Source organism: Dromiciops gliroides, chromosome 6, assembly GCF_019393635.1.
Source record: "Dromiciops gliroides isolate mDroGli1 chromosome 6, mDroGli1.pri, whole genome shotgun sequence".
Taxonomy (NCBI): Eukaryota; Metazoa; Chordata; class Mammalia; order Microbiotheria; family Microbiotheriidae; genus Dromiciops; species Dromiciops gliroides.
In genome coordinates this window covers 209,327,331-209,351,914 of record NC_057866.1, presented here as the reverse complement: position 1 = coordinate 209,351,914, position 24,584 = coordinate 209,327,331, and the positions used below count along the sequence as shown (strand labels likewise).

The following is a 24,584-nucleotide window of genomic DNA, read 5'->3' as shown; positions in this document are numbered from 1 at the left end:
GTGATGGGCTCCTTTGGGCTTGCCACTGCCAACACTTCCCAGGCACCCTTTGCCTTTTCCTTCCTCTGGCTTATTAAGAAATAGAACTTGAGGGAGGGGGCTTGGGGGTGGGGAGGAGGTCAATTTTGGACGGCGGCGGAACAGGAGCGCGCAGTTTTTTTTCCCTCCTCTGGCAAGAATGAGGGCCGCGCCGGGCCCGGCCGGGAGGGAGGGAGGGAGGAGGCTAGAGAGCGGTCAGCTCCGACTCCTCCACCCCAGGGACAGCTGCTGGTCCAGCCTCCTCCCGCTGGGGCCCCGGAGTGCGCGCGCGCGCGCGCGCGCACCGTCAGACCCCGGGAGGAAAGGGGAGGGGTGGAGATGGGGGTGGGGAGCAGGGGGCGGGGAAGGGGAGGGGTGGGGGAGGGCGCGGCACGCGCACCACGCAGCAGCCTTCCAGGAGCGGCAGCAGCAGCCGCCGCCGCAGCAGCAGCCGCAGCCAAGCCAGCAACGTCGGCAGCGGCAGCAGCAGCAGCGTTAGCTGTCTGCGCTTTAAATAGGATCCAGCCCGGGGACGCGGCAGGCAGTAACAAACTGTGCTCAGCGCCGGCAGGGCGGGCTCGGCCTGGGGACAACGAGGTGAGTGAATGAGTGGACGAGAAAGGGGAAGAAGGGTCCTCTAGCCTGCCCCCCGCCCCCAGCCCGAGGCTGGGTTCCCCGGAGGTTCCGTGGCACCCTCCACCCTGCGGGAGAGGAGCGGAGGTCTGGGGGAGTGGGGAGGGGGGTGGGGGATGCATCCGCAGCCTTCGTCGTCTTCCCTTCCCTTCCCCTTGGTCGCCGAAGCAGAGAAGCAGCAGGGACATGCATGTGCCTTTCCTCCATTCTTGAGCATAGCCCCCTTTCCCCACTTCCCCGGCTCTCCAGCTGCGGCGAGGCCAGCCTAACCTCTGGCTCGGACCGCTGCTTCCTGTGCATGAGGCTGCCTGCATGCAAGCGTGCCTGCCTGCCCGCCTCGCTTCCTCTCCTCTCCCCTTCCTCCCCGTCCCCAGCGCAGCCCAGCCGGGGCCGGGCCGCTCAGTGCAGTGCTGCTGGGCAGGGCAGTGCTGCTGGGCAGGGCGGTGCAGCGCAGCGCCGGCTCCTGCAAGCATCCTGTGAGAGAGAGAGGCTCTCGGGACAGGCAGCTCGGCGTTGGCGTAGATACTTATCCGGGTTACTCTCGTGTCAGAAGCCGGCTCCCTGCTTGGGGCGGTGGGCACCGCTGGGACTGCCCGGGGGAGCCGGGGAATCGGGGCTCCGGTCGGCTCAGCCTTTGCTATTCTCAGTGGCCGGACTGTGGTCTCCCGTAAGCCCCCTTCCTCCTCCCCCAACCCCCACCCCATACCAGATGGAGGATCTGCTGGAGGCCGGAGCTGCGGTGACGCTCCTAACATAAAAAACGATAAGACTTTGGGAGGGTTAGGGTTATGTCCCCTAGCCCTTTGGAAGCACAGCTGGCTAAAGACTATTGGAAGGGGACGAAATGCAGCATTTAACACCAGTTGCCACATGTAGATATTCTCCGGATCTCCAGAAGAGGTCCTGGCCCTAGCTAAATGCCCGTGGTGGATGGAGTCACCGGGCGAAAAGACACTGGAGAGAGATTTTCTTGAAGTGTGCAACCACAACAACCTCACCTGCCAAAGGAGAATTAGGAGGGTGATGGAAAACTTTTTTTTCGTGTGTACACAAGACTTTGGAGTCTGGACCATCTCAAGGGACGAAGTTTTGTGTCTTTTAAAACTTTTTTTTTTCAAAAACATCATTCCTACTCAATTTTCATCGAGAATGAGCTTTCTGATGAAATCAGTTGAGGCTGGCTTGGAAGTTTAGACATTTTCGGAAAAACTCCTGAGAAGCAACCACATCACAAGACAGCCAACTAAAATGGCAAATACTGTAAATCACGGGATTCTTTTGCCCATCTAGTTGCTGAATTCACTTAGCCAGAGAAAAATGAGCATAATTTCTTCTCCCCCCCCCCGATTTTTTATTCCAATTTAATCATAGCTTTATGTTACACTTATAACAAGAGTTAGGATTGTTCAAATAACAGTGAACTTGTGAGTTGCTTTTAAAAATTATTTGTTCTCAGATTACTTTTGAACATGGGACTGCACAATTATACTAGCAACATTCTCAATTTAAGTAAAATTTAAGTTGACAGTATGGATTGTAGGTAGATTAAAGTAAAACATACTGCTTTCTCTTCAGATATTAGTCAGGGAAATAGATTTTTCTCCCTTGCTTCCTGGGTAAAGGGGAGACATGGAGCTTAGCTTAATGTTTAAGTTGTCATTCAGATTGCAGGGCAAATATGAAGGGTATACATGAAAACCTGATGCTGTTCATATATCACACTAATTGTGTCAGTGTTTGCTTCTTAGTGTGGTACAATTTAATAGCAAGCAAAAATGTCTATTTGTTTTTCATGTAAACCCTAGTGGTGAGGTGCCTGGCAAGGCACTTTATTCTTGTGAGAGTCTATTTCTCCTTTGGTTTTGGCAGCTGTGACCAGATCCTTGCTTTGTCATTTTAATAAACAGTAACCTAGTGGTGGTTGTTCCTCTCCCCCAAGTCTGTTAACATATTGTTAAGCATTTTAAATGGAACATGTGACAATGTGTTTGCACAATCTAAATGGGACAGTGTTAGCAATTTATGGGAACTGTTATCAAAGTTTGAGGGAATTAGAAACTTGAAGATTTATCCTTTGGATTTTACTCCAAGTGCTAACATTTGGGAAAGTGAATCTGTTTAGCAAAGTGCAAACCTTGTTAATAACTTTTTCTTTCCCCCCTGGAGTTGTTAATGTAGATTCACTCCTTAGATTGTTATCAAGTATCTCAGCATTGCCTTTAAGCATATATAGCAGAAGCACTGGGACTACCTCGTCATTTGTTTTCAAGACTTAGTATAGATTGTCAGCAAAATTTTTTTAAAAATCAAAATTCTTATGTTTGGTGTCCTGAGTCCTTTGGAAACCTTACTTTCAGAATTATAGCAGTCAGTCATATGACAATGAGTATGTATGTGGTGACTTAAGAGCTAGTTACTGAAGGTCACTCCAGACAGGAGGTGGTCAAAAAAAATGCCCCAGGGTCATTTTTCATTGCTACATTGGTTGACACTCATGATTGGGAAGTAATCCAGACTGAAAAGACTAGTGTATGTCTCCAGGTGGTAATGCAGAGTATAGGGTGAGGAAGGATGGTTAGCTTTGCATTTAAACATTACTCATTTTCTGGAAGAGTCCTTTCTCAGTCTTCTCTCTCTCTCTCTCTCTCTCTCTCTCTCTCTCTCTCTCTCTCTCTCTCTCTCTCACACACACACACACACACACACACAGAGCTAATATCTTTTCCTCTGAGATTACCTCCCAATCACTTTGTATATATATTGTCTGTATTTGTCTATGCTCTCCCTGAATATAATTTAAGTTCCTTGAGGGTAGGGACCATGTTTTTTACCTTTATTTGTATCCCCAGCCTTTTAACACAGTGCTTGGCCTGACTGACTTTAGTGGCCTCCCACAGTCTCAGGGAAGGAAAGATCTATCTATCCATCTATGTTTGTATTATGTATGTGTGTGTGTGTGTGTATAAAAATAGGTAATGACATGAAGAATATTTAACTGACTATAGTTAATGTTGTCACATTTAAAGTATGTAAGCTGAGGAAAAAATGATGGTTGGCAGATTTATGAAGTAACAAATGTAATAATTGAATATTGTTAAGCATGTGTCAAGCTGTGCTGTGATAGTAGGGAGCAGAAAGGTGTCTGGAGTCAGGAAGGCCTAAGTTCAAATGCTCCTTCTGAAAAAGACTAGCCGTGTGACCACAGCCCAGTCATTCAACCCCCTCAGTGCCTTTCCAAAATTTTCAAAGACTGTAAGATGATTTGTCCATCTGCATTAATAGTGGGAGTGCCCCTACACTGGTAAAATCACAGGCTCAGTGTATTCCAAGGAGAAAAAAATATCTTTATAATATACATAGGTGTATAATTTGAAACTACCATATCGAGCTGACAAGATTAATACAGATATCAATCTAAATTTCTTATATTCTGAAGACTTACCATGTAAATACCAACAAAAAAGACTTTCTGTGCCAATGCCAATAGTGCAATCTGTGTTGCATAGTTTCTTGACTTTTTAATTTTTGAGAAGCCCCAGGTCTATGTCAGTTACTTCATGTAAACTGAAAAAATAGAAGGGAAAAACTGGATATGGAGATATGCTTGTTAATGGAATAATAGTAGGAGATGATTGTTTGGGTTTTTTGCAGGGAGAGGAAGAGTTCTAAAGCAGTGTTCCTGCAATGTGACCAATCATTCTCAAGGAAACGAGTTATAAGGTGAAGAATATCTTATTGTTCCTGCCCAGATCAGAATAGTTTCCAGGAAATAGCATTTTACCTATTAATGGTCTTGCTCTCCTTCCAACTCCCTCCTCTCCCCTTCCTCGAAATGAATAGTATCCTGAAGAAGCAGTCGCCTGCTTGGCCTGGGGTACTCTTGTCACATCTGCATTTTGCAGGCCTGGCCCCAAATTCTGGAAATAGAATTGGGTTTCTGTGCAGCCTCTTTGTGAATTAGCTGTCCTTCAAACTTAAAATAAAAAATTCCCAGGTACATTAATGAACTATTGGCAAAAAACCAAACCAAACCAAAACAAGAAAACAACAACAACAAAAAACCTTTACCCTCAAGCAGTTCTTACTTCAAACCAGTTTCTGGCATGACCTCCTACTGTATTTTGTTTAGTTATTGAATGTACTGGGTTGTTTATGTTGATTACTGGACCAGGGTAGCACATTGGTGTTTATTTCCTAATCCATAGCCTTTGGCACTGTTTGGTTGAAGTGTGAAACTGTAGCTGCAGAAGCTGAGGGAGGTTTTTTTGGTTTGGTTTTTGTGTGTGTGTGTGTGTGTTTGTGGGACAATGCGGGTTAAGTGACTTGCCCAGGGTCACACAGCTAGTAAGTATCAAGTATCTGAGGCCAGATTTGAACTCAGGTCCTCCTGACTCCAGGGCCGGTGCTCTATCCACTGTGCCACCTAGCTGCCCCTGAAGGTGAGGGAGTTTTTAAGTCCTGACTGCCTTTTCCACTATTTCTTCATTCAGGGAGGGAGCTTAGCTAAATGTGACTATCTGGCAGTTTGCACATGGGCTTGCTGACTGGTAAAGTTGGCATTCCTTCATGTTTGTTGTGGAACAGTCTGCCCAGATAAGTAAGAAGCTGGATTCACTGAACATTAGTTATTTTACTGACTGGCTAAGAAGGCAGTCACAATTTAGTGCTTGAACCATCCATCTGTTCTTAAACGGTAGGCTGCCTCAGCAGACTGAAGCTTGAAAACAGACTGAATATTAGAAACAAACCTCTCGGAAATCTGTCCCCTCATTTTCAGGTCCCCTCCTATTCAACTTCCTTTCTCATCTATTGTTTTCACCCATTCGAAGTAAACCCTTTGAGGGCAGGGACTCTGTTTCTACTTTCATTTGTCTCCCCAACATTTAGCTCACTGCCTGGGATGTTGTAAGCTCATCATAAATGCTTGATGCCTGACTGAATGTTGATTGATGAAGAAATAGAGGTAAAAATGACAGGTCTAGGGTCACACCAGTAGTTTTTGGCTAAACTGGAAAATCCCATCTCTGGGGCCAATAATACCCTTTTCACTCTTTCTTGTGTTTTTTGTTTTATTACTATGCTGCTCATCTCTCCTCTTAACCTAAGGTGTCCTGTCATACCAAATAGATGGAAGGAATGGAATTAAAGTATAAGATTCAATCTGATTCAGCAGATATTGATTGCATTCCTTCTAAATTTGGCTACCACTGAGCTAGGGGATGGGAAGGATATAGGTCTAAGGCTGCTTGCCCTCAAGGAGCTTGTGGACACCTATTCCAGGGGTTCTTAACCCTTTTTCCCATCATGGACCCATTTGGTGAGACACTATATTTTTACATAATTGGGGAAAATGCTAAATTTCAGTTAGAGATTAGTGAAAGTAAAGATGTAATTTTTTTCTCATCCAAAATCACAAACCTGTTAAAAATTCCCAATATAGATATAGAAAACAACCACTCGGAGAGATCACAAGACAGAATATGAAAAGTGACAAAATGTATTCCATAGGCTAAGTGAAATAGGAGTGTATGCGTGTGTGTTGGGGTGGGGGGAACCTTGGGTGGGAAATTATGTGGGTTGAGTAGTTGAGGAGGGGCAGCTAGGTGAGAAGCAGATAGGGCACTGGGCTTGGATTCAGGAAGATTCATCTTCAGAGATCCAGCCTCAGACACTTAATCGCAGTGTGACTCTAGTCACATTGTTTAACCCTATTTGCCTCGATTTCCTCATTTGTCAACTGAGCTGGAGAAGGAAATGGCAAACCACTTCAGTATCTTTGCCAAGAAAACCCCAAATGGGATCATGAAGAATCAGACACAACTGAAACTACCCGAACAACAACAAGGATAGTTGAGGAAGGTTTGGTCTAAGTACAAATCATTAAAGCCAGATTGTTCATTTAGTCTCATCCCCTTCTTTTACAGTTGAGGAAATGAAGGCTTAAAGGGTTAAGTAACTTGTCCACTTAGGTAATCAGTGGCAGAACTGGGTTTGAGCCCAGGTTCTATCTCTCCAAGTCCATCACTCTTCAGTGGAAAGAGAACCTGAGCCTCTCTAGGGTTATTCCTGGCCCAAGCATTTATGTAATGCCTACTGTGTGCATTTGCAGACTGCCTACTATGTGCGAGGGAAGGAGGTGGGGGTGGGGGCTGGTGTAGGGACAAAACCCCAAATGGTCCCTGCCTGCAAGTAGCTTGCAGTCTGGCAGGGGAGCCATGTTAATGCAAAATATATTCAAAGGAAGGAATACTAGCAATCATGGAGTTCAGGTGTCACTTGAGCCAAGTGTTTAAAGAGGGCATGCAGAGCTGTCCATGGTCTCACCAGGATAGGCAATTTGGGGGCAGGAGAGCAGGGAACAAGTGTTTCTGCAAGGGATTCTGAATGCTTTCACCAGGAATCTTCTTCAGGCAGATTCCTGGAAAGAATCCTCCTAGATGCATTCATTTTAGAGCTGGAAAGAATACCAGAAGTTGTCCAGTCCATAGACCACCTTTATATTGCAGATGAGGTAACCAGGCCCAGAGAAATGATCACAGGGGTAGTAAGTAGCAGAGCTGAGATTTGAATCAAGGGGCCTCTGGTCGGAAATCCAGTATTCTTTCCACCCTGGTACACTTTATACTGTACCTTTTAGACTGCAACATTCTTAGGAAGGAGCCCCCTTTCCTTCTTCCCGACCCCGGCATGCCATTCCTGACAGACCCCTTTAATCATGCTTTGTCTTTGTCCAAGGGTCAATTCCATCCCTCTCTCCCTCTCTTTAAATGGCTCTGGCTCTGTTAATCTTGATTCCTTCCTGTGCCCAATCATGTAGTCCTCTTCATTATAGGCTCTCCTGAGACCCCTCCCTTTCTCCATTTCCACTGCTCATTTCCTGACAACAGGTGGTTGTTGTCATTGAGTCATTTCAGTCATGTCCGACTCCTCATGACCCCATTTGGGGTTTTCTTGCCAAAGATATTGGAGCGGTTTGCCATTTCCTTCTTCAGTTCATTGGGCAGCTGGGGAAACCGAGCCAAATAGGGTTAAATGACTTGCCCAGGGTCACACAGCTAGTAAATGTTTGAGGCAGAATTGGAACTCAAGAAGATGAGTCTTCCTGACTCTGGGCCTGGCACTCGATCCACTGTGTCACCCAGCTGCCCCTTTTCTTATTAGCTCTAGATTTGCATGAAAAGATAACTCTTTCCCCATCTACACTGCAACTACAGAGTATTGTTAGTAGCATTTACTAGGTACTTCCTCACCAGCATTTATTAAACATCTGTCATATCTAAGCACTATATGGGGTGCTGAGTGTACAAAGACCAAAGCAAAGTAGCCCCTGCTCTCAAGGAGATCCCATTCTATGGGGAAAGTGGTAAAAGTTGGTCGATTTTGATTAGAAATGTTAAGTGACCCGTGAGTTCCCCAAATTGGAATATGCATTTAACTGTCCAAGTTCCATAAAGAACAGAAACCTGATGAAAAAAATTGTCCCAAACAGAAATCTAGAGTGAAACCTTTAGAAGGCCACAGGCCCCAAGTCAATAGTTTTGTTCAATGTGGCAAACATTTATTAAGCACCTACTATGTGCAGGGTACCTGCCATTGAGAAGCTTATCTTCTGTTGGGGCATACAGCACAGGAGGTCTTGGTACAATGGAAGGCAAACTAGCTCTGGAGTCAGAAGACCTGGGTTCAAATTCTGCCTCTAAGGCTTTCCACCTTTGACACTACAATCAAGTCACTTCCAGTCTCTGGGCCCAAGTTTCCTCATCTATAAAAAATGAGCTTGTTTGAGGAGGTGGCTTCTCACGTCCCTTCCCGTGCTGTGCCTGTTATCCTGTGTATACAGGTATGTAATACAAGGCAAGACTAATAAGGGCAAAAGAGCTAATGAAGACTCTTGGAGATATCACAAGCAGGTGGTATCTGAGCTGAGCCTTGGGGAGGACAAGGATTTTGGAGTGCACTCCTGCCCTGGTGGCTCCTGTGAATGAATGAATGAATGAATGAATGAATGAATGAATGAATGAATGAATGAATGAATGGGGATGGCATTCTGAGGCCCATGAACAGCAAGGACCCTTGTTGGGTTGTAACCTAGAGTCTGTGAAAGGGGGTCATGGGAGCTAAGGCTAAAGAAGAAAGCAAGGATGTTTGTCATGGAGAAGGGCTGTGTACCAGGCCAAGGAGTTTATAGATATCCTCACTGCAGCAGGGAACTACTGAAGGTTTGAAGCAGTGTGGTCAGACTTGTGTTTTAGGAAGATTATTCAAGCGGCTGGTGTGAAAGAGAGATTAGAGAGGCAGGGCAGGACCATCGAAGAGGTGAATGAGGGTGAAAGGTGAGGAGATGTTGATGTCTGTGGGAGTAAAGGGAACAGGAGAGAGAATTCACAGGAACTAGGAAACTGTTTGGAAAAAGGGAGTGAAGGAGAGGGAAGAGTCATTTGATCTTCTGATTAGGCGTATGGTTACCTGCTTGGCAGACTCTGAACTGTACTATTTAGAGACAGGTGGCTGTGGGCTTGGGGGGCTGTGGGAGAGGAGTGTCATGCTCTAATCTTAGCTGACTGTATTGTAGCCATGATACTGAGCTCAAGAATCCTGCTTTAAACAAATTCTCTTTATTTTTCCTAAGCCAATGGTGAACAGGCCAGTTTGGTTTTTTGTTTTGTTTTTACTGTTTCTGGTCACTGCTCATATTCTACCTGTAGCTGGAATGGTAGAATTTTCTTTTAAAGAGCTGGAAGGAGGTCTTGGACACTGGGACCTTCATTTTACGAAGAAGGAAACAGTTGTAGAGAGGTTGGGCATCAAAGCTGAAACTGCCTAGTGCTCAAGTTTTAGATTGTAATTATAAGACAGGTCTCTTCCCTGGGTTGGTATGCTGGCAAATGTTTATTGGCGGGCTCCAGGAGAAGAGGAAGAATGTTCAGGGAGACCCACTTTTAAGCTTAATTTGCATTATTTACATTTTCTCCATCACTTTCTTAAGTCAAGACAATCAATAACACTGTAAACCAAGCTCTGTTTTGTAGCCTTTGCCTATTTCCCAGATGTAGATGTTCACCCTGAAAATTTCACAGTCCTCTTCAGAGCTGGTTCCAGCACACCCCTGCTGCCTTTGAAGGAAAAAAGAGTGGATGGGTTATAGTGGTTCTATTGCAGCGATGTTAAGTTCCTGTTTGGTGGGCAAACCTAAAGGACGCTGATGATGGGAGAGAGAAAGCAAGGATTTAAATTCCACATGGATTCAAATTCCTTGTGTTCTGTAAGATCGGGAGGCTGGAATTCTTGGGGCCATTCTCAATGGAAGGAGCCCTTGGGTGAACCTATTAGAGGCAGAAAGAGTATGAGACAAGAGGACCTGGGTTCAGATCTTACCTTCATGACCTTGAGCAAGTCACTTTTACATAGCTCTGTGCTTGCCTTTTCCTGTGCTTGGGTGTCTGTTCAATCACCACCCTTGTTCCACCCATCCTCTTCCCCAACCTTAGCAGGTGAGATGTTTTTTCTCCTACATTTCCCACCTCTGCCATCTGCTTTGGCAGACCAGAACTCACACTGTTCTCCTAGTTGCTCCAAGCTTTTCTCATTGACCAGGTTTATAGTGTTTGGCCAAAGGGGGTGGGTGCAGGGAGCAGGACTAAAGATGGAAATGGCTCTGAACTTCTTCCTGATCAGAAGTCTAGGTGCCTTGGGGAAAAAGACAGGAACTCAACTGCTTCCTCCCAGCACACCAGGATAATCCTGAAAGGCATTTGAGGGAGAGAACGAAGTCAAATCATGCTGTTTGGAAAGAAAACAAGGAACCACTGGGTTTCTGAAATAAGGGAATGAATCAGTCCCTGGATAGAAGTGTGCTTGAATAAAACTTGTATCAAATTTCAGCAAGAACTACTTAAGTCATCCTCGAAACTGACCATTCTCCACCTGGACCCCTCTTTTTTTTCCCCCTGGAACAGCAGTGAGCACATTATTGACATAGTCACTAAATTTGTACTTTCATTGTCTGAGAGAAGTGATGAAATTGGGATGTGGTATTGATGCTGAAGTGTATCATCCAGCTTTGTTTCTTTACCTATGCTCAGTAACCAACCATAAGAAATGAGAGCATTGGATTGTTGAACCTCTAAGGGCCCTTCCAGGCTAACCGTGTGATCTTGTAACCTCCCATGACCTCCCATGACCTCCTTAGTCTCTTCAGGATTCTAGAGGAGAATAGAGCTTGTTCCTGATCCCTGACTCTAAGCAAAGCAATGTTTAAATTATGGGAAATTGTAGCCTTCCTTTGCCCCTGTTACCCCAATTAACACACACTTTCTCTTTCTCCCTCTCTTCCTCTCCCCCCTCTTCCCCTCTCCCCCTCTCCTTCTCCCTCTCCTCCTTCTTCTCCTTCTCTCCTGGAGATTTGGGTTCAAGGCAGCCTCTGACACATGTGGTCTATGTGACCATGGGCAAGTCACTTAACTTCTAAGACTCAGGTATTAATTTGCATGGATAGAGGGAGTTTCCTTACTAAGAGTTTCCTATACCAATAAAATCAGAAATTATTTTTTTTTGCGGGGTAATGAGGGTTAAGTGACTTGTCTAGGGTCACACAGCTAATAAGTGTCAAGTGTCTGAGGCCAAATTTGAACTCAGGTCCTCCTGAATCCAGGGCCAGTGCTTTATCCACTATACCACCTAGCTGTCCCAGAAATTAAATTTTAAAAAAAGTTTTCCCCACCCAACATGGCATCATTTACAATCCCTTCATTCAAGTTATTTATTTAATAATACTCACTACTGTGGAATACCATTTGATATGGAGCGTCAGGTTGAAGTGAAGGCAATCAATAAACATTTATTAAGTGCCTACTGTGTGCCAGGCACTGAGAAAGGCTGAGCTCCGAGGAAACAAAGAAAAGCAAACGATGGCCCTTGTTTTCAAGGGTTTCATGGTCTAATGGGGGAAATAGCATGCAAACAACTGTATATAAAAAAGATATATGCATGCTAAGTTTTAGAATGACTCTCCAGCCAGGTATAATGCCATTAAAGGTTCCCAGATTTCCAGCTATCAATAACAAGCATTTATTGTGTTTACTATATGCCAGGCACATATGGGAGAGACAGTCTTACAAAGACCTATATTCAAATTCTACCTCCGACGCATACTGGCAGAGTGACCCTGGCCAGGTCATGTACCTTCTCAGTGCCCAAGACAACTCTCTAAGACATAAGTTGCAGGACCATAGCCAATCTCTTTGGGAGGAGTTCCCTAATATTCTGGGGGTTCTCTAGGCCAGAAAAAATCACAGAGCTGCAACCTTCCCTGCTTCCAAAAATATGCCAGGCATTGTGCTGATCTCTGGGAATCCAAAGGCAAAAACTGAACAGTCTTTACCCACAATGAGGTTGCATTCTATTGGCAAACATGTTAGCCTCGGTTTCCTCATCTGTAAAATGAACTGAAGGAGGAAATGGTAAACCACTTGTATTTTTGCCAAGAAAACCCCAAATAGGGTCTCAAAGAGTTGCACATAACTGGAAAAAAATGACTGAACCATAACAAACTACATATACTTGGATACAAAGTACATACAAAGCAACTTGAGTCATGAGAGAAGGAAGGCACTAGCAGCTGGGGGTCTGGTGGGAATACTTTGTTTGTGGGCCACAGTCAAGTGGTTGAAGTCCCAATAATTCCCAGCATAAACCTTTTCCTCCTGGACTTCACATTTTTGGCCCGTACTGATCACTTAAGGTACTCTCATTGACTTTTTAAAAAATTCTTGCATTTTAAACAGCCAACAACAACGAAAAATATCAAAGGATTAAACATATAAAATAAGGAGCAAAATGTTGCACAAAATATTGAGCGTTACAAACTAACAAGGAAGCAATAGTCTGTTCTGAGATTCCTTCCAGGACTTTCTGCTACCTCTGTCTACAATTTTCCATCTTCTGTGCCACATTTTCTCTCTCAAATAAGCTACAGTTTTCTTTTTTTCTTCCCTTTTTTTTGGTTGGGGGGGGGAAGGGGAGGGAACACAGAGGACTTGTGATTTTATTAGTGTACGGAATTTCTCTTATTGCAGAAACTTCCTCTCACTGCAAATCAGTACTAGCTCCTCAATACATTTATAAAGAGTTGACCTGTCTGGGGTCACAGCCAGTATGTGTCAGAAGCAGGGCTATCTCTTCCCTCCATTCCTACAGCCACAGCCCCTAGCTCAGGCCCCAATCACCTCTCACCTGATCTATTGAAATAGCCTTCTAATTGGTAACTCAACCTTGAAGGCTTTTATTCATATCCTCAGTGCTTTAGCACATAGTAGGTGTTTTAAATAAACCCTTGTTGACTATTTCTATCATTCTCTTGCTAAGAGGAGAGAGAGAGCATGGTAAAATGGAAAGAAAATCTCTGGTACTACCTGTGTGATTGTGGGCGAGTACCTTAACCTCCCTGGGCCTCAGTTTGTTCATGCAGAAAATGGAGGAAGTTGGACCAGATGACTCCAAGATCCTTTCAAGATTTCCATATCCTTTGAAATCTGATCTTCTTCCTAAAGGAGTTATCCTCAGCCCTTTCAGCCCTTTCCTTTCCGGTAACCTGACCAGTCCATTCTAGATTCTTTTAATGAGCAGAAGATTTTATTTGGGTTTGGTTGCTATTAACATAACAGGCTTTACCCTGGTTGCTTAACAGCTCATTCTGTGCAGAATGTCAGCTTAATTAACAAACCTTTAAAATTAGACCAAAGTACAGTAGGGAAAAGCTTAACTTGTAGAAATAGTTTGGACTTATCCAGAAGGACCCTGTGAGTAAAAGATCAGGTGATCTCTGCAGAGCAGGCCTTCTCTCTCTCTCTCTCTCTCTCTCTCTCTCTCTCTCTCTCTCTCTCTCTCTCCCCCCCTCTCTCCTCTCTCCTCTCTCATCTCTCCTCTCTCTTCCCTCCTCCCTCCCCCCTCCTCCCTCCTCCTTCCTCTCTTCTCTCTCTCTCTCTCTCTCTCTCTCTCTCTCTCTCTCTCTCTCTCTCTCTCTCCCCCCCCCCCCCAGCCAATACAAACTAGATTGTTCTGCTTTCCTATAAAGTCTACTGCCAACCATAGCTGGATCTTTTTTTATTTAACAGATAAAGGTGTCCTCTCGTAAACGGTTTCTGTAAGGATCACTTGCAACTGTCTTAATGTGAGGCTTCAAAACCAATGGGTTGAGAAGCAGCATAGAGAGCCAGCCTCATTGCAGAGGGCCTATATTCAAGTCTCATTTCTGATGTGGGACCCTGAACTTAATCTGTCGGTGCCTCAGCCCACTTTCTAAGTCTGTATGTTTCAGAGAAGGGGTAAATCTGCAGTGGTAGAAGCCCCTTGCCAATCTGCTCAGGAAATCATGGATAACTGTCAGTCAGTGAGCATTTATTAAATACCTTCCATGAGCCCTGAATAGTGCTACGCCTAGGGCCATAAAGCCAAGCAAAAAAAAAAAAAAAAGCAAACAAAAAAACAGCCCCTGGCTTTAGGGCACTCAGATTCTATGGGGAGAGAAAGAGAGAGTGAGAGGCAGTACAAATTCTGCATCCAATACACCATATAAATGGAAGATAGACATTGCTATTGCAATACTCATGGGAAGCAGGAGTGTGCTGGAGAGTGCTTAACAATGGGCTGCACACTTTTAAGTTTCATCTTCATTATTACCATTTTCTCTGTCACTTTTTTTTTGCAGGGCAGTGGGGGTTAAGTGACTTGCCCAGGGTCACACAGCTAGTAAGTGTCAAGTGTCTGAGGTCAGATTTGAACTCAGGTACTCCTGAATCCAAAGCAGGTGCTTTATCCACTGCACCACCTAGCCGCCCCTATCTATCACTTTCTTAACCCCATACAGTCAACAAAACAATAAATCAAGCCCTGATTTGCCACATTTCTAAGGTGTAAATGCTCTCAATGAAAATGTAACACTCTGAGCTGGTTGAGCTGGCTCCAACACACCCCTAGAGGGAAGGAGGGAAGGTGCTGTTATTTGGGGGAGGGTGCAATTGGGCAAAGCCAATAGAAGTTGAGATTGAAAGTGAGGGAAGGGGGCAGCTAGGTGGTGCAACGGATAAAGCACTGGATTCAGGAGGCTTCAGACACTTGACACTTACTAGCTGTGTGACCCTGGGCAAGTCACTTAACCCTCATTGCCCCTCAAAAAAAAAAAAAGAAAGAAAGAAACTGAGGGAAGCCCCAAGTGAGCAAGGAGGTCAGTCGAGGCCAGTGAGCAGACATGGAAGAATAACAAGAGAGCCAATGCCCTTGGATTGTAGACAAAATAGGAATAAAGTGTAAGGCAGCAAAGTAGGGAAGGGGTCAGGTTGTGCAAGACTTTAGAAGGCAAACAGGGTTTTATATTTGATCCTGGAGGTAACAGTTTAAACACTGGAGTTTATCAGGGAGTGTGGGAAGTAACACAAACCTTTGCTTTAGGAAGTTCACTTGGCAGCTGGAAAAAAAAAAAAGTTTGCTCTCATGAATCTGTGTCTTCCTGAAACTAGACATTGCTATCAGACAAAGGCCTGGCCTGTGATGATTTCTTTGCAATATTCAGTACTTAATCCTTTGGTTTAAGGGTTTTAATTGTAATGTCTTTTCGAAGAGGGGATAGGAATGGGGCAGAGTCTATTTCTTTGCTGTGGAGAAGTTGCCTGTTTCTAGCATTCATGCAGTGAAGGAGTCCCTTAGCCAACAGCTGGGACTCTCCTCCCCACTTCCTGCCCTGGAGGAAAACCTTTTCATTCCTTCTTATTGAAGCTCTTTGCTTTTTCCTGAAGCATCACCCTTTGGGGAAGGTTCCCTGCAAAGATTTCCAGGAGCCCTAACTCTCCAGAGTTCTTGGGTTCCTCTCTGTCTTGTAGTGGGTGAAGTGTCAAGGAGAAGCATTCTCCAGAGACATTCCTACTGCTCCTCATGGGCTGCTAGCAGGTGTTGAGTGGTGGCCATGTGCCTAACACAGCCCTAGGCATTCCAGGGTACACAGGAAGGTCTTTTCCTCGTCATTGACCGAATTCTTTTAGGACATTGGTTCAAAAGCTCTTTGGTTTCAGGGCTTTTTACATTTAAAAATTATGGAGGACCCAAAGAGCTTTTGTTTGTGGAGCTTGTAGCTATTGATGTTTGCCACATTAGACATTAAAATTGATATTTTTTGCAGGGCAATGAGGGTTAAGTGACTTGCCCAAGGTCACACAGCTAGTAAGTGTCAAGTATCTGAGGTGAGATTTGAACTCAGGTCCTCCTGAATCCAGGGCTGGTGCTTTATCCACTGTGCCACCTAGCTGCCCCCAAAATGATAAATTTAAAAAATATTTATTCATTAAAAATAATAATAGACCATTACATGTTAAGTAATATTTTTCTTTTTAAAAAACCCACTATATTTCCCCCAAAAAAATGATAAGAACAGTAGCAATTTTTTTTTTTTACTTTTGCAAGTCTCTTTAATATCTGGCTCAATAGCTATCTGCTTCTGTATTCATTCTGTTGTGATACGTTGTTTTGGTTGGTGTCCATGAAGAAAATCTGACCTCACATAAATATGTAGTTGGAAAAGAGAGGAGTGTTTTAATAGGCAAATAACATCTTAGATTTATTATGAAAATTATTTTGACCTCAAGCACCCCGTGAAAGGGTGCACTACCTAGCTACACCAACCATTAGTTTTTTTGTTTTTTTTTTTTTTTTTAGTGAGGCAATTGGGGGGTTAAGTGACTTGCCCAGGGTCACACAGCTAGTAAGTGTCAAGTGTCTGAGGCCAGATTTGAACTCAGGTCCTCCTGAATCCAGGGCCGGTGCTCTATCCACTGCGCCACCTAGCTGCCCCCCAACCATTAGTTTTAAGAAGACAAAATATAAGGGCAGCTAGGTGGTGCAGTGGATAGAGCACCGGCCCTGGATTCAGGAGGACCTGAGTTCAAATCTGGCCTCAGACACTTGACACTTACTAGCTGTGTGACCCTGGGCAAGTCACTTAACCCCAATTGCCTCGCAAAAAGAAGAAGAAGAAGAAGAAGAAGAAGAAGAAGAAGAAGAAGAAGAAGAAGAAGAAGAAGAAGAAGACGACAAAATATAGCCCCAGGAAACAAGGAAAGACAAGGTCTGCAAAGTTGTCAACAAACATTTATTATGTGTGTAGCACAATGCTGGGGTATATGGAGTATTCAAGGATCACTAGCACCTCTGGTATGAGGTCCCACTGAGCCCTTTTCAGGACTGCTTATCTCCCTGGTGTCTACCTGGCTCCCAATTTTCGACCATGACTCCAAGTCGTTTATGCAGTGACCACACCCCAGCAAACTGTCTTGGCAGACAAGCTAAACGAGATGAATTAGCGGGGTGTCTACCCCAAGTATGTGAAAACTTCCCCTGGAGGAATGGGCAAATGAGAACAATTTGTTCCAACAGCCATGAAAGCAACTAAAGCAGGCGCTATGGAGTCCTTAGAGCTTGGCCAGATATGGAAAACACCAAAGTCCTCCATTCTGTCCCGGGCTGTCACCAGGCATCCTGACTTTGAAGTCCACTGGTCTTCAATGACTGGAAGAGGGAATGAGGCTGACAACTTTGCACAGCACAAATCAAGACATCACCCATGATGTCACTGGTCCTCTTCGAAAACAAAGGACAAACAACTAGTCGGGCACTGTGCTAAACACTGAGGGTACAAAAAAAAGACAAAATGCCAGGGACCTGCAGTAAAGGAGCTGCTCTTTGGGCATCCTATAATCAGAGACCTGGAGCTGGAAGAGATGTCTGGGATCATCTTGTGTAACTTGCTTTTTTTTTTCTAGATAAGGGAACAGTTCCAGAGAGGTGGTTAAGTGATTTTACAAGTAGTAGTAAGAAGCAGATTCTGTCCTGAGCCCCATCTGGAAGAAAAAAGAATGTGACTAAGGGTGAGGACATCAAAATAGGGGAGATAATGGCCTCATCCCAAACCTATTTATTAATCCTTGACTTTTTAGAAAGGAAAGCAAATTGAACAAACTGAGAAAGAAGTGAAAGATGAAGTTGGAAAGGGGTTTCTGCTTGCTTCTGACCAGAGTCAAGAGAGCCCAGCATTGTACATTTTGTCCCTCCCACATGTGTTCTCCTTCCCCTTGATCCACAATTTGGCTTAATTATACCACTATTCTCTCCTGCCAAGAACCTCGGAGTTATGAGACTCTTCCCCCTTTCTCATCATTTGGGCCTTTCACCCTGTTTTTGTTCTTCCTTCAGTGCCTGGATGAATCTTCATCCACTTGCACCCCAGCCCACATTCTCATATTATATATGGAATATTGTTCTTAATCTTCCTAAATCCCTTTCTACCTCACCCTCATCCCCATCCTGTATGCTTTTTGTCATTTCATTATTTCATTCCCCTAGTCAAAGAACTTCAAGAAATTCAAAGTGGCTCCCTATTCAAGTCTGAATTTCCATGTGTGATTTTCAAGGCCTGACCTAGAATATTCTTATTTTCTGCCCCTTCTCCTCCCCCTCCATCTCCCGTAGATCTTTGAGGACCTCAGCTGATTTAGTTCAACACGTATGCAGAAATGAAATGTATAGATCCCCAATCTCTGCTAGGATAACTCCAGTGACAGTATCATCTTATAAACCACTAAGGCTTTATACTTCATTTTGTTCAGCTTTGTAATTGTTGTGAAATTTATCTGCATAATTAGCCAAAGTTTGCTGCTGTGTCCTCCATCCATTGTTCCTCATTTTGCCTACCATAGGCAAGGGGAACAAGTCTGACCCCTCTTCTGTATGATGGAGATCATGCCCTGACCTAATCATCTCCCATCTGGTCTGACCATCCCTCCGTGATACCACATATCCTCTTATGCCAGGTTGTAAGTCCTTGCCTGAGCCAGGGGGAATCATCACTGGGGCTTCTGGCATTGATAAATTTGTTAAGAAATAAGGTAATAAGTTTTCTGAAGGTGCAGTTCCTCTTGTTTTTAGCTCATTATTTTTTTTTCTTTTTGCACCTATTGCTGATTATGTAACATTTTATCTTTCATATACTATTTTTAAAAAATTTTAGGGGGGCAGCTAGGTGGCGCAGTGGATAAAGCACCGGCCCTGGATACAGAAGGACCTGAGTTCAAATCCGGCCTCAGACACTTGATACTTACTAGCTGTGTGACCCTGGGCAAGTCACTTAACCCTCACTGCCCTGTAAAAATAAATAAATTAATTAATTAAAAAAATTTTTTAATTTATTTTAATTATTTTTCCAATTACATGTAAAGATATTTTGAGTTCCAGATTTTTCTCCCACCTTCCCTTCCCTGCCCCCTCCTGAAGCCAGCTAGCAATTTGATATAGGTTATACATTACAATCATTACATATGCTGTCTTGCTTACTATTGCACAGGTGTGTGATTGTGTCAGTAGAATATAAGCTTCCTTGGGTTTGATAATATATCTTGCCCTGCAAGAAAGTAGGAGGGGAAGAGGTGAAGGAAGGGAGGGCAAATTGAGGGAGGGGACAGTAAAAAGCAAAACACTTTTGGGGAGGGATAGGGTGAAAGAAGATAGAAAATAGAGTAAATTTCAAGGAGAGGGAACAGGATGGAGGGTAAAACAGTTAGTAATAGTAACTGTGAAAGAAATGATGAGCAGGATGCTATCAGAAGGACTTATGAAACATGCAGTCCATCTACAGAGAAAGAACTGATGCTATCTGAATAGAGATTGGAGTATAATTTTTTTGTTAGTTCCTCTTTCTAAAGGTATTTTGTCTGTTTTCTTGCACAACCTGACTAAGGTGGAGATGTTTTGCATGACTGCATATGTACAACTTATATTTAATTGCTTGATTTCTTAGGGAGGGATGGGGAGGGAGGGAGGAAGAGAATTTGGAATATAAAGTTTTAAAAAATCAACGTGAAAATTTGTTTTTACATGCAACTTGGGGAAAATTCTAAATAAATTTATATAAAAACAAACAAACAAAAAGAATATAAGCTTCTTGAGGGTAGCAGCTATGCTTCTGTATTTCCTGGTACCTGCCTCAGCGACATTGAGCCCAGGTTGACTTTGAAGGCAAGATACTAATTCTGTGACAGTGCAGCATCTCAGACTTTTGGACTGGCATTTTAGAAATAATGGCAAATCTAGTGTTGGGGATTCTTTGGAGTGGTGGGGATGGGCAAAGGGCTGTTTCATTAAACCAGAGATTACTTAGCTCAATGTTGGTGTAAAAACTCATTTTGATCCTTTGAATGGGAGCAGTTTGTCTGCTTGCTTGCTTGATCCTATGTAGGATCAATTTCCTTCATAGAAGATGTAACAGGCAGCATGGTGTAGTGAGGTATGGAGGTAAGTTGGACTTGAAGTCAAGAAGAGGTGGCAGTGTTGTCACTGGCCAAGTGTTCCTGGGTAGGTGATGAATTGCAGGACAGTTGCTGATCTAGATTGGAAGAGGGAGTTTCTTCACTGAGAACTCCTTACACAAATAAAAGCACAGATCTAGACCTTTCTTCCCCTCCAAAGAAGTGTATGTGCATGGGATGAGAGACTAGGGAGGAAAAGAGACAGACATACACCATCATGTAGTTCAGTGGTGTCAAAGTCATGGACTGCAAGCTGCAAAAACTCCCTAGAGGCCTGATCCAGATTAAAATGTAACTGGGAAATAGTTAACAAAATAGATTTTTATACAGTACAACAGTGATAATGTTAATTCATGACTGAGTCCATATGTGGCCCAAAGAGATCCATTCCTAATGGACTTTGACACTGTTGGTGTAGAGAGGATGGAAGGCATAGAATCCTAGCTTTAGTCTTGGAGAGGACTTTAGAGGTCATTTTGTCCATACTTCTCATTTTACAAATAAGGAGACTGAGGCCCAAAAAGATTAAGTAATTTATCCCAGATCATAAACCCGGCATCGAGCTGGACTTTGAAGCTGGTCTAGCATTCTACGCTCCACAACACACCCCTTCTCCAGGATAGGGACACTCTGGGTCCATGACCTGTGGTTTTTTCATTAGTGAGGAAAATTCCTCCAATAGGGCAGGTCAGCACCCTCTCTGCAAGAGAGACTCTGACAGAGTTGTGGAGAGCCCTTGGACTTCAAGTGGCTTGCCCCGCAGCATCCCACAGACAGTGAATGTCCAAGGGGGACTTGAACCTGAGACCTTCTGGCTTTGAGGCTGGCTCTTTGTCAGCTGTGCAACACAGGCTCTCTCTGCCTCTCTAGACCTGAATTATATAATAGGTGTTTGTTTTCCAAGAGATCGCATTGAGCCAAACAGAATTCCATAGCTTCAACTTTTCAAAATACCCACGGTAAAGAACAAGTGTAATATAAACTGCTCTTGTCACACCCTTGCCTCCTTTCGAGCGATCCTGCTGAACTGCTCATTTTTAGTACAAGAAGCAACAGTCTCCAGCCCGCCCTGATTTAGGTCATCTGCCAGCCACACAGCAGGGTGGCGAAGCACAAGCCCTGGGCTCCAGAGTGTTCTTTGCCGGCAAATTGAAAGAACAGCGAGCCCACGGTCGGCCGGCTGCTCCCCTTGTTCCCTCCCTTACGCTCCAACTCTGCCCGGCTAGTGGCAGACAAAAGGGGCACTTTCAGCCCGCTGTCAATGGGCCATTGTACACAGAAGGGAGTAGGTGGAGCAAAGGATGGCAGCCTCATGCCAGCTTGGCCTGCTGTGCTAAGGAAAGAGAGCAACATTTCTTAATTTGCTGCCCTGGTGTGGGGAATGGAGCCACACTATTTCTGTGTGTGTGTTTGAGGCAAGTATCTAGTGACTTCTGCCCTTCACCTTCCCAGTATGTGGTGCATGAGAGACACACAGAGAGAGAAACAGAGTTTACTGGCCTTTGATTTATGAATGCAAGAAAATGCAAATGTAAGTAGCAATCTTGTCTTCATGTATGTATATAGTTATATTTATATAGAAATGCATTTATGTGTGTGTATATATATACATATATACACACATGATACATATATATACACACATGAACCCTATTATGATACCCATTTTCCAGTTGAGAGAACTGAGGCAGACAGATATTAAAGCAACTTCCTGATTCCAGGCCCTGTGCTTTATCCACTCTGCCTCCCAACTGCATCATTACAAGGGTAAGGGTTGGCATGAGACTGAAATAAGATAATTCAAGTTAAGGTGCTTCACAAATTTAAAACACTATACAAATAATACTTATTAGTATTTTTAAAAAGCAAATTAGGAAACTGTCTACAGTAACACAGCCAGAATAGAATCCAGTTCTGAATTTGATCCTTTAACCCCGTTATCTGTGTGATAAATCTAATAGATCTGTCGGTGCAAATTTCTTTAATAGTGAGTCATGCTTCTATCCCTTTCTACTATTTCGGTGATGAATTCCCCAGCCCGTTGCCGTATTCTGTCATTTTTTGGATAGGAAGGAATAAGGAATCCAAAGGGGAAAAAATTAAACTTTTGTGGGACTAGGGCAGGGGTAGTCTGAAGAGTAGGTGTGGGAAGGAGAAAAACCGTCAGCCACCCAGCATCCACGGAACACACAGGGCTGATAAGCCTTTAAGCTGATTGAGTTATATTCTTAGTAAACGCCCAATGATGTATGTACCCGAGTTATAAACTGGCTGAGAGGCCACTGCTCTGGTAGTTGCAGTCTTCCCTGCAGAAAGTGTCTGAGGTGGCATGCCATTGGACTGACTGTGGAAGCAGATGGTCGGTCTCTGCTAATAAACAGTTAAGAGATAGCCTGGACCCAGCTGGGGAATTTGAGTCCCGAAGCCTTCAGAGGATGGTCCTGCACGTTCACCTCCTGCGGACTTAGAGGTTGTCCAAGGATCGCTTTGTGTGTGTGTGTGTGTGTGTGTGTGTGTGTGTGTGTGTGTGGCAGTGTTATCTAAGTGTGGAAATCCTGGTGCTGGGTCCAACTGAAGCCACTCCCCGAGAGCTGAACATTAGCTCCATACCTACAGTGTAGTCAGTAAAATCGCAGTTTCTTTTCCTTATTTGTTGGGTTCTGAGCTGTTTGTTTTCCTTGAACTATATAAAAAGCTCTTTCATTTCTTTTGAATGCATGCTGCTACTCTTTAAATAGAGATGGAGCTATTGCCAGCAGCCTTAAATAAACATTTGTTCTGGGGAGTTTGTCTGTGACCTACTGGCTTTGCCAAGGTGCAAGTTAAAGTAACTTGTGCAGATTGACCTTATTGCAGCCCAAAGCTGGGGATCGGATCGAGCTGGTCCAGCTTCTGGCCATGCAGATCAGGGAGTTGGTCTTCCAAAGCATAGGTACGGGGGCTTGTTTACTCTAGTGTTGCCAAGTTTTCAAGGGGTGTTCAGCATTGGAAAGCATTAGTTAACCTTTTTGATATGCTGTGCTGCAGTGCTGGATTACTACCCTAAAGGCTTAAAATAGACATTGGTGGTGTCTGATCAACTCTGCTCATGACTGTTCATTTCAGGAGGAAAATGTAAGAAATAATTATTCAGCTTTGTTCTGGGGTTGGGATTTGGCTGAGTGGCCTAAATGCACACAAGATATATTGTGTCTTTGGTTTTTAGTAATCACTTTCTGTGGGGTGTGTGTGTGTGTGTGTGTGTGTGTGTGTGTGTGTGTGTGTGAGAGAGAGAGAGAGAGAGAGAGAGAGAGTGTGTGTGTGTGTGTGTGTGTGTGTGTGTGTGCATGTGTGTACATGTGCATGTGTCTTGTTCTTAATTTTAATTCTGATTTTTTGGTTGCAAGGTAGGGAGGGAGTGATCTGCTAGTCTATTCAAGCCTTTAGTGCCTTCAGAGGAATGTTCCCCGGGTAGTTTGTAGTTGGGAGGAGTTGGAGAGTGTAGGAACATGGAATGTTTGAGCAGGAAGAAAAGCCCCTTTTAGAGACGGTCAGGTTCAAACTCTTTGATCCCAGTTAGTGGGAGAGCAAGGTCTGGGATCTAGGCCTTCTTACTCCCCATGCATCACTCACAGGATCACAGATTTAGGAGTGATCCAATACAAACTCCCTACTTGGCAATTAAAGAAACAGGCCAAGGAGATGGGGTGACTTGTCTAAGGCCACCCAGGTCAGAACCCTGTCCTCTGACACCAGATATTGATCTTGCATTTCTTGCTCCTTATATGGTAAATAGTAATAAATGAGGATGAAATAAATAGAGTAAAGATGTTGATTCTTTACAAGTAATTTAGAAATTTCTTCCCCTTGGTATTAAAAAAACCTGCTGAATTGGCACAGTTTGGCGGTGTATTTATGATGGTTAAATATACTTTATCTCACTTCTAAGAACGGCTGCTTACCATCATCATTTTTTTTCTTTTTAAATGCCCATTGTCATTTTTTTTAAAGGAGGCTGAGCAAAAAGGAAAACTCTGTTACCAGTATCTCTCACCTTATGGGTGGGGCAGTGGGGTGATTTGGCTTTGCTTGGGTTGGCTCCTCCTTCCCTCCCTCTGAGAAGTCAAGTATGGATTTTGCCTGCTAGTTACCTTTAGCCTAGTGGGCAGCTGCTAGAGGTTCTGCATGTGACTAATGCCCTGCAAGACCTTGGAGGTTCAGGCAAGTGCCAGCCCAGCTGACATCAGTACTCTTTAACCTCCACCCATCCTTCTGTCATCATCGAAGGGGCTGTTCAGAGGCGGTGTTCTCTTGAGAGGCTTAGTGCACAAATTTTTGCTCACCTGTGCTGTGTTTGTCATGGGAAGCCCACTTATTTATCTTTTACAATGTTTGCTATTGTAACAAAAATGGGGTTAAAGGATGCAGGGACTGTTCTGATGCTATGAGCTTTCTATTAACCAGGCATGACTTAATCTAATAAACACTATACTCTGATATCACTAGATTTGGGATTTACTTCCAGCAACCAAATACTGGGGTGGGAGGACTTTGTAAACTTAGCTTTAAACAAGGTCAAGCCAATAACTTTCTTTCCAAGTTTAGAAAGTT

General features: G+C 44.0%; 1 protein-coding gene across 5 annotated transcripts in view; it reads left to right on the top strand.

Moving 5' to 3' along the window:
* Positions 1-429: 429 nt before the first annotated feature.
* Positions 430-24,584, top strand: part of ACSL1 (acyl-CoA synthetase long chain family member 1) — an 85,854-nt gene continuing 61,699 nt past the window's right edge. Inside the window, exon 1 of one of the 5 annotated variants that reach the window (XM_043969992.1) lies at positions 430-615. Coding sequence is in view for 2 of the 5 variants with exons in the window: in XM_043969995.1 (XP_043825930.1) it covers positions 22,893-22,926 (34 nt within the window). In the remaining 3 variants the exon portion in view is untranslated. Of the gene's footprint in view, positions 616-22,308; positions 22,465-22,726; positions 22,927-23,036; positions 23,109-24,584 lie in introns of those variants that run through there. The other 4 variants (XM_043969993.1, XM_043969995.1, XM_043969991.1 and 1 more) reach the window with 4 other exon arrangements.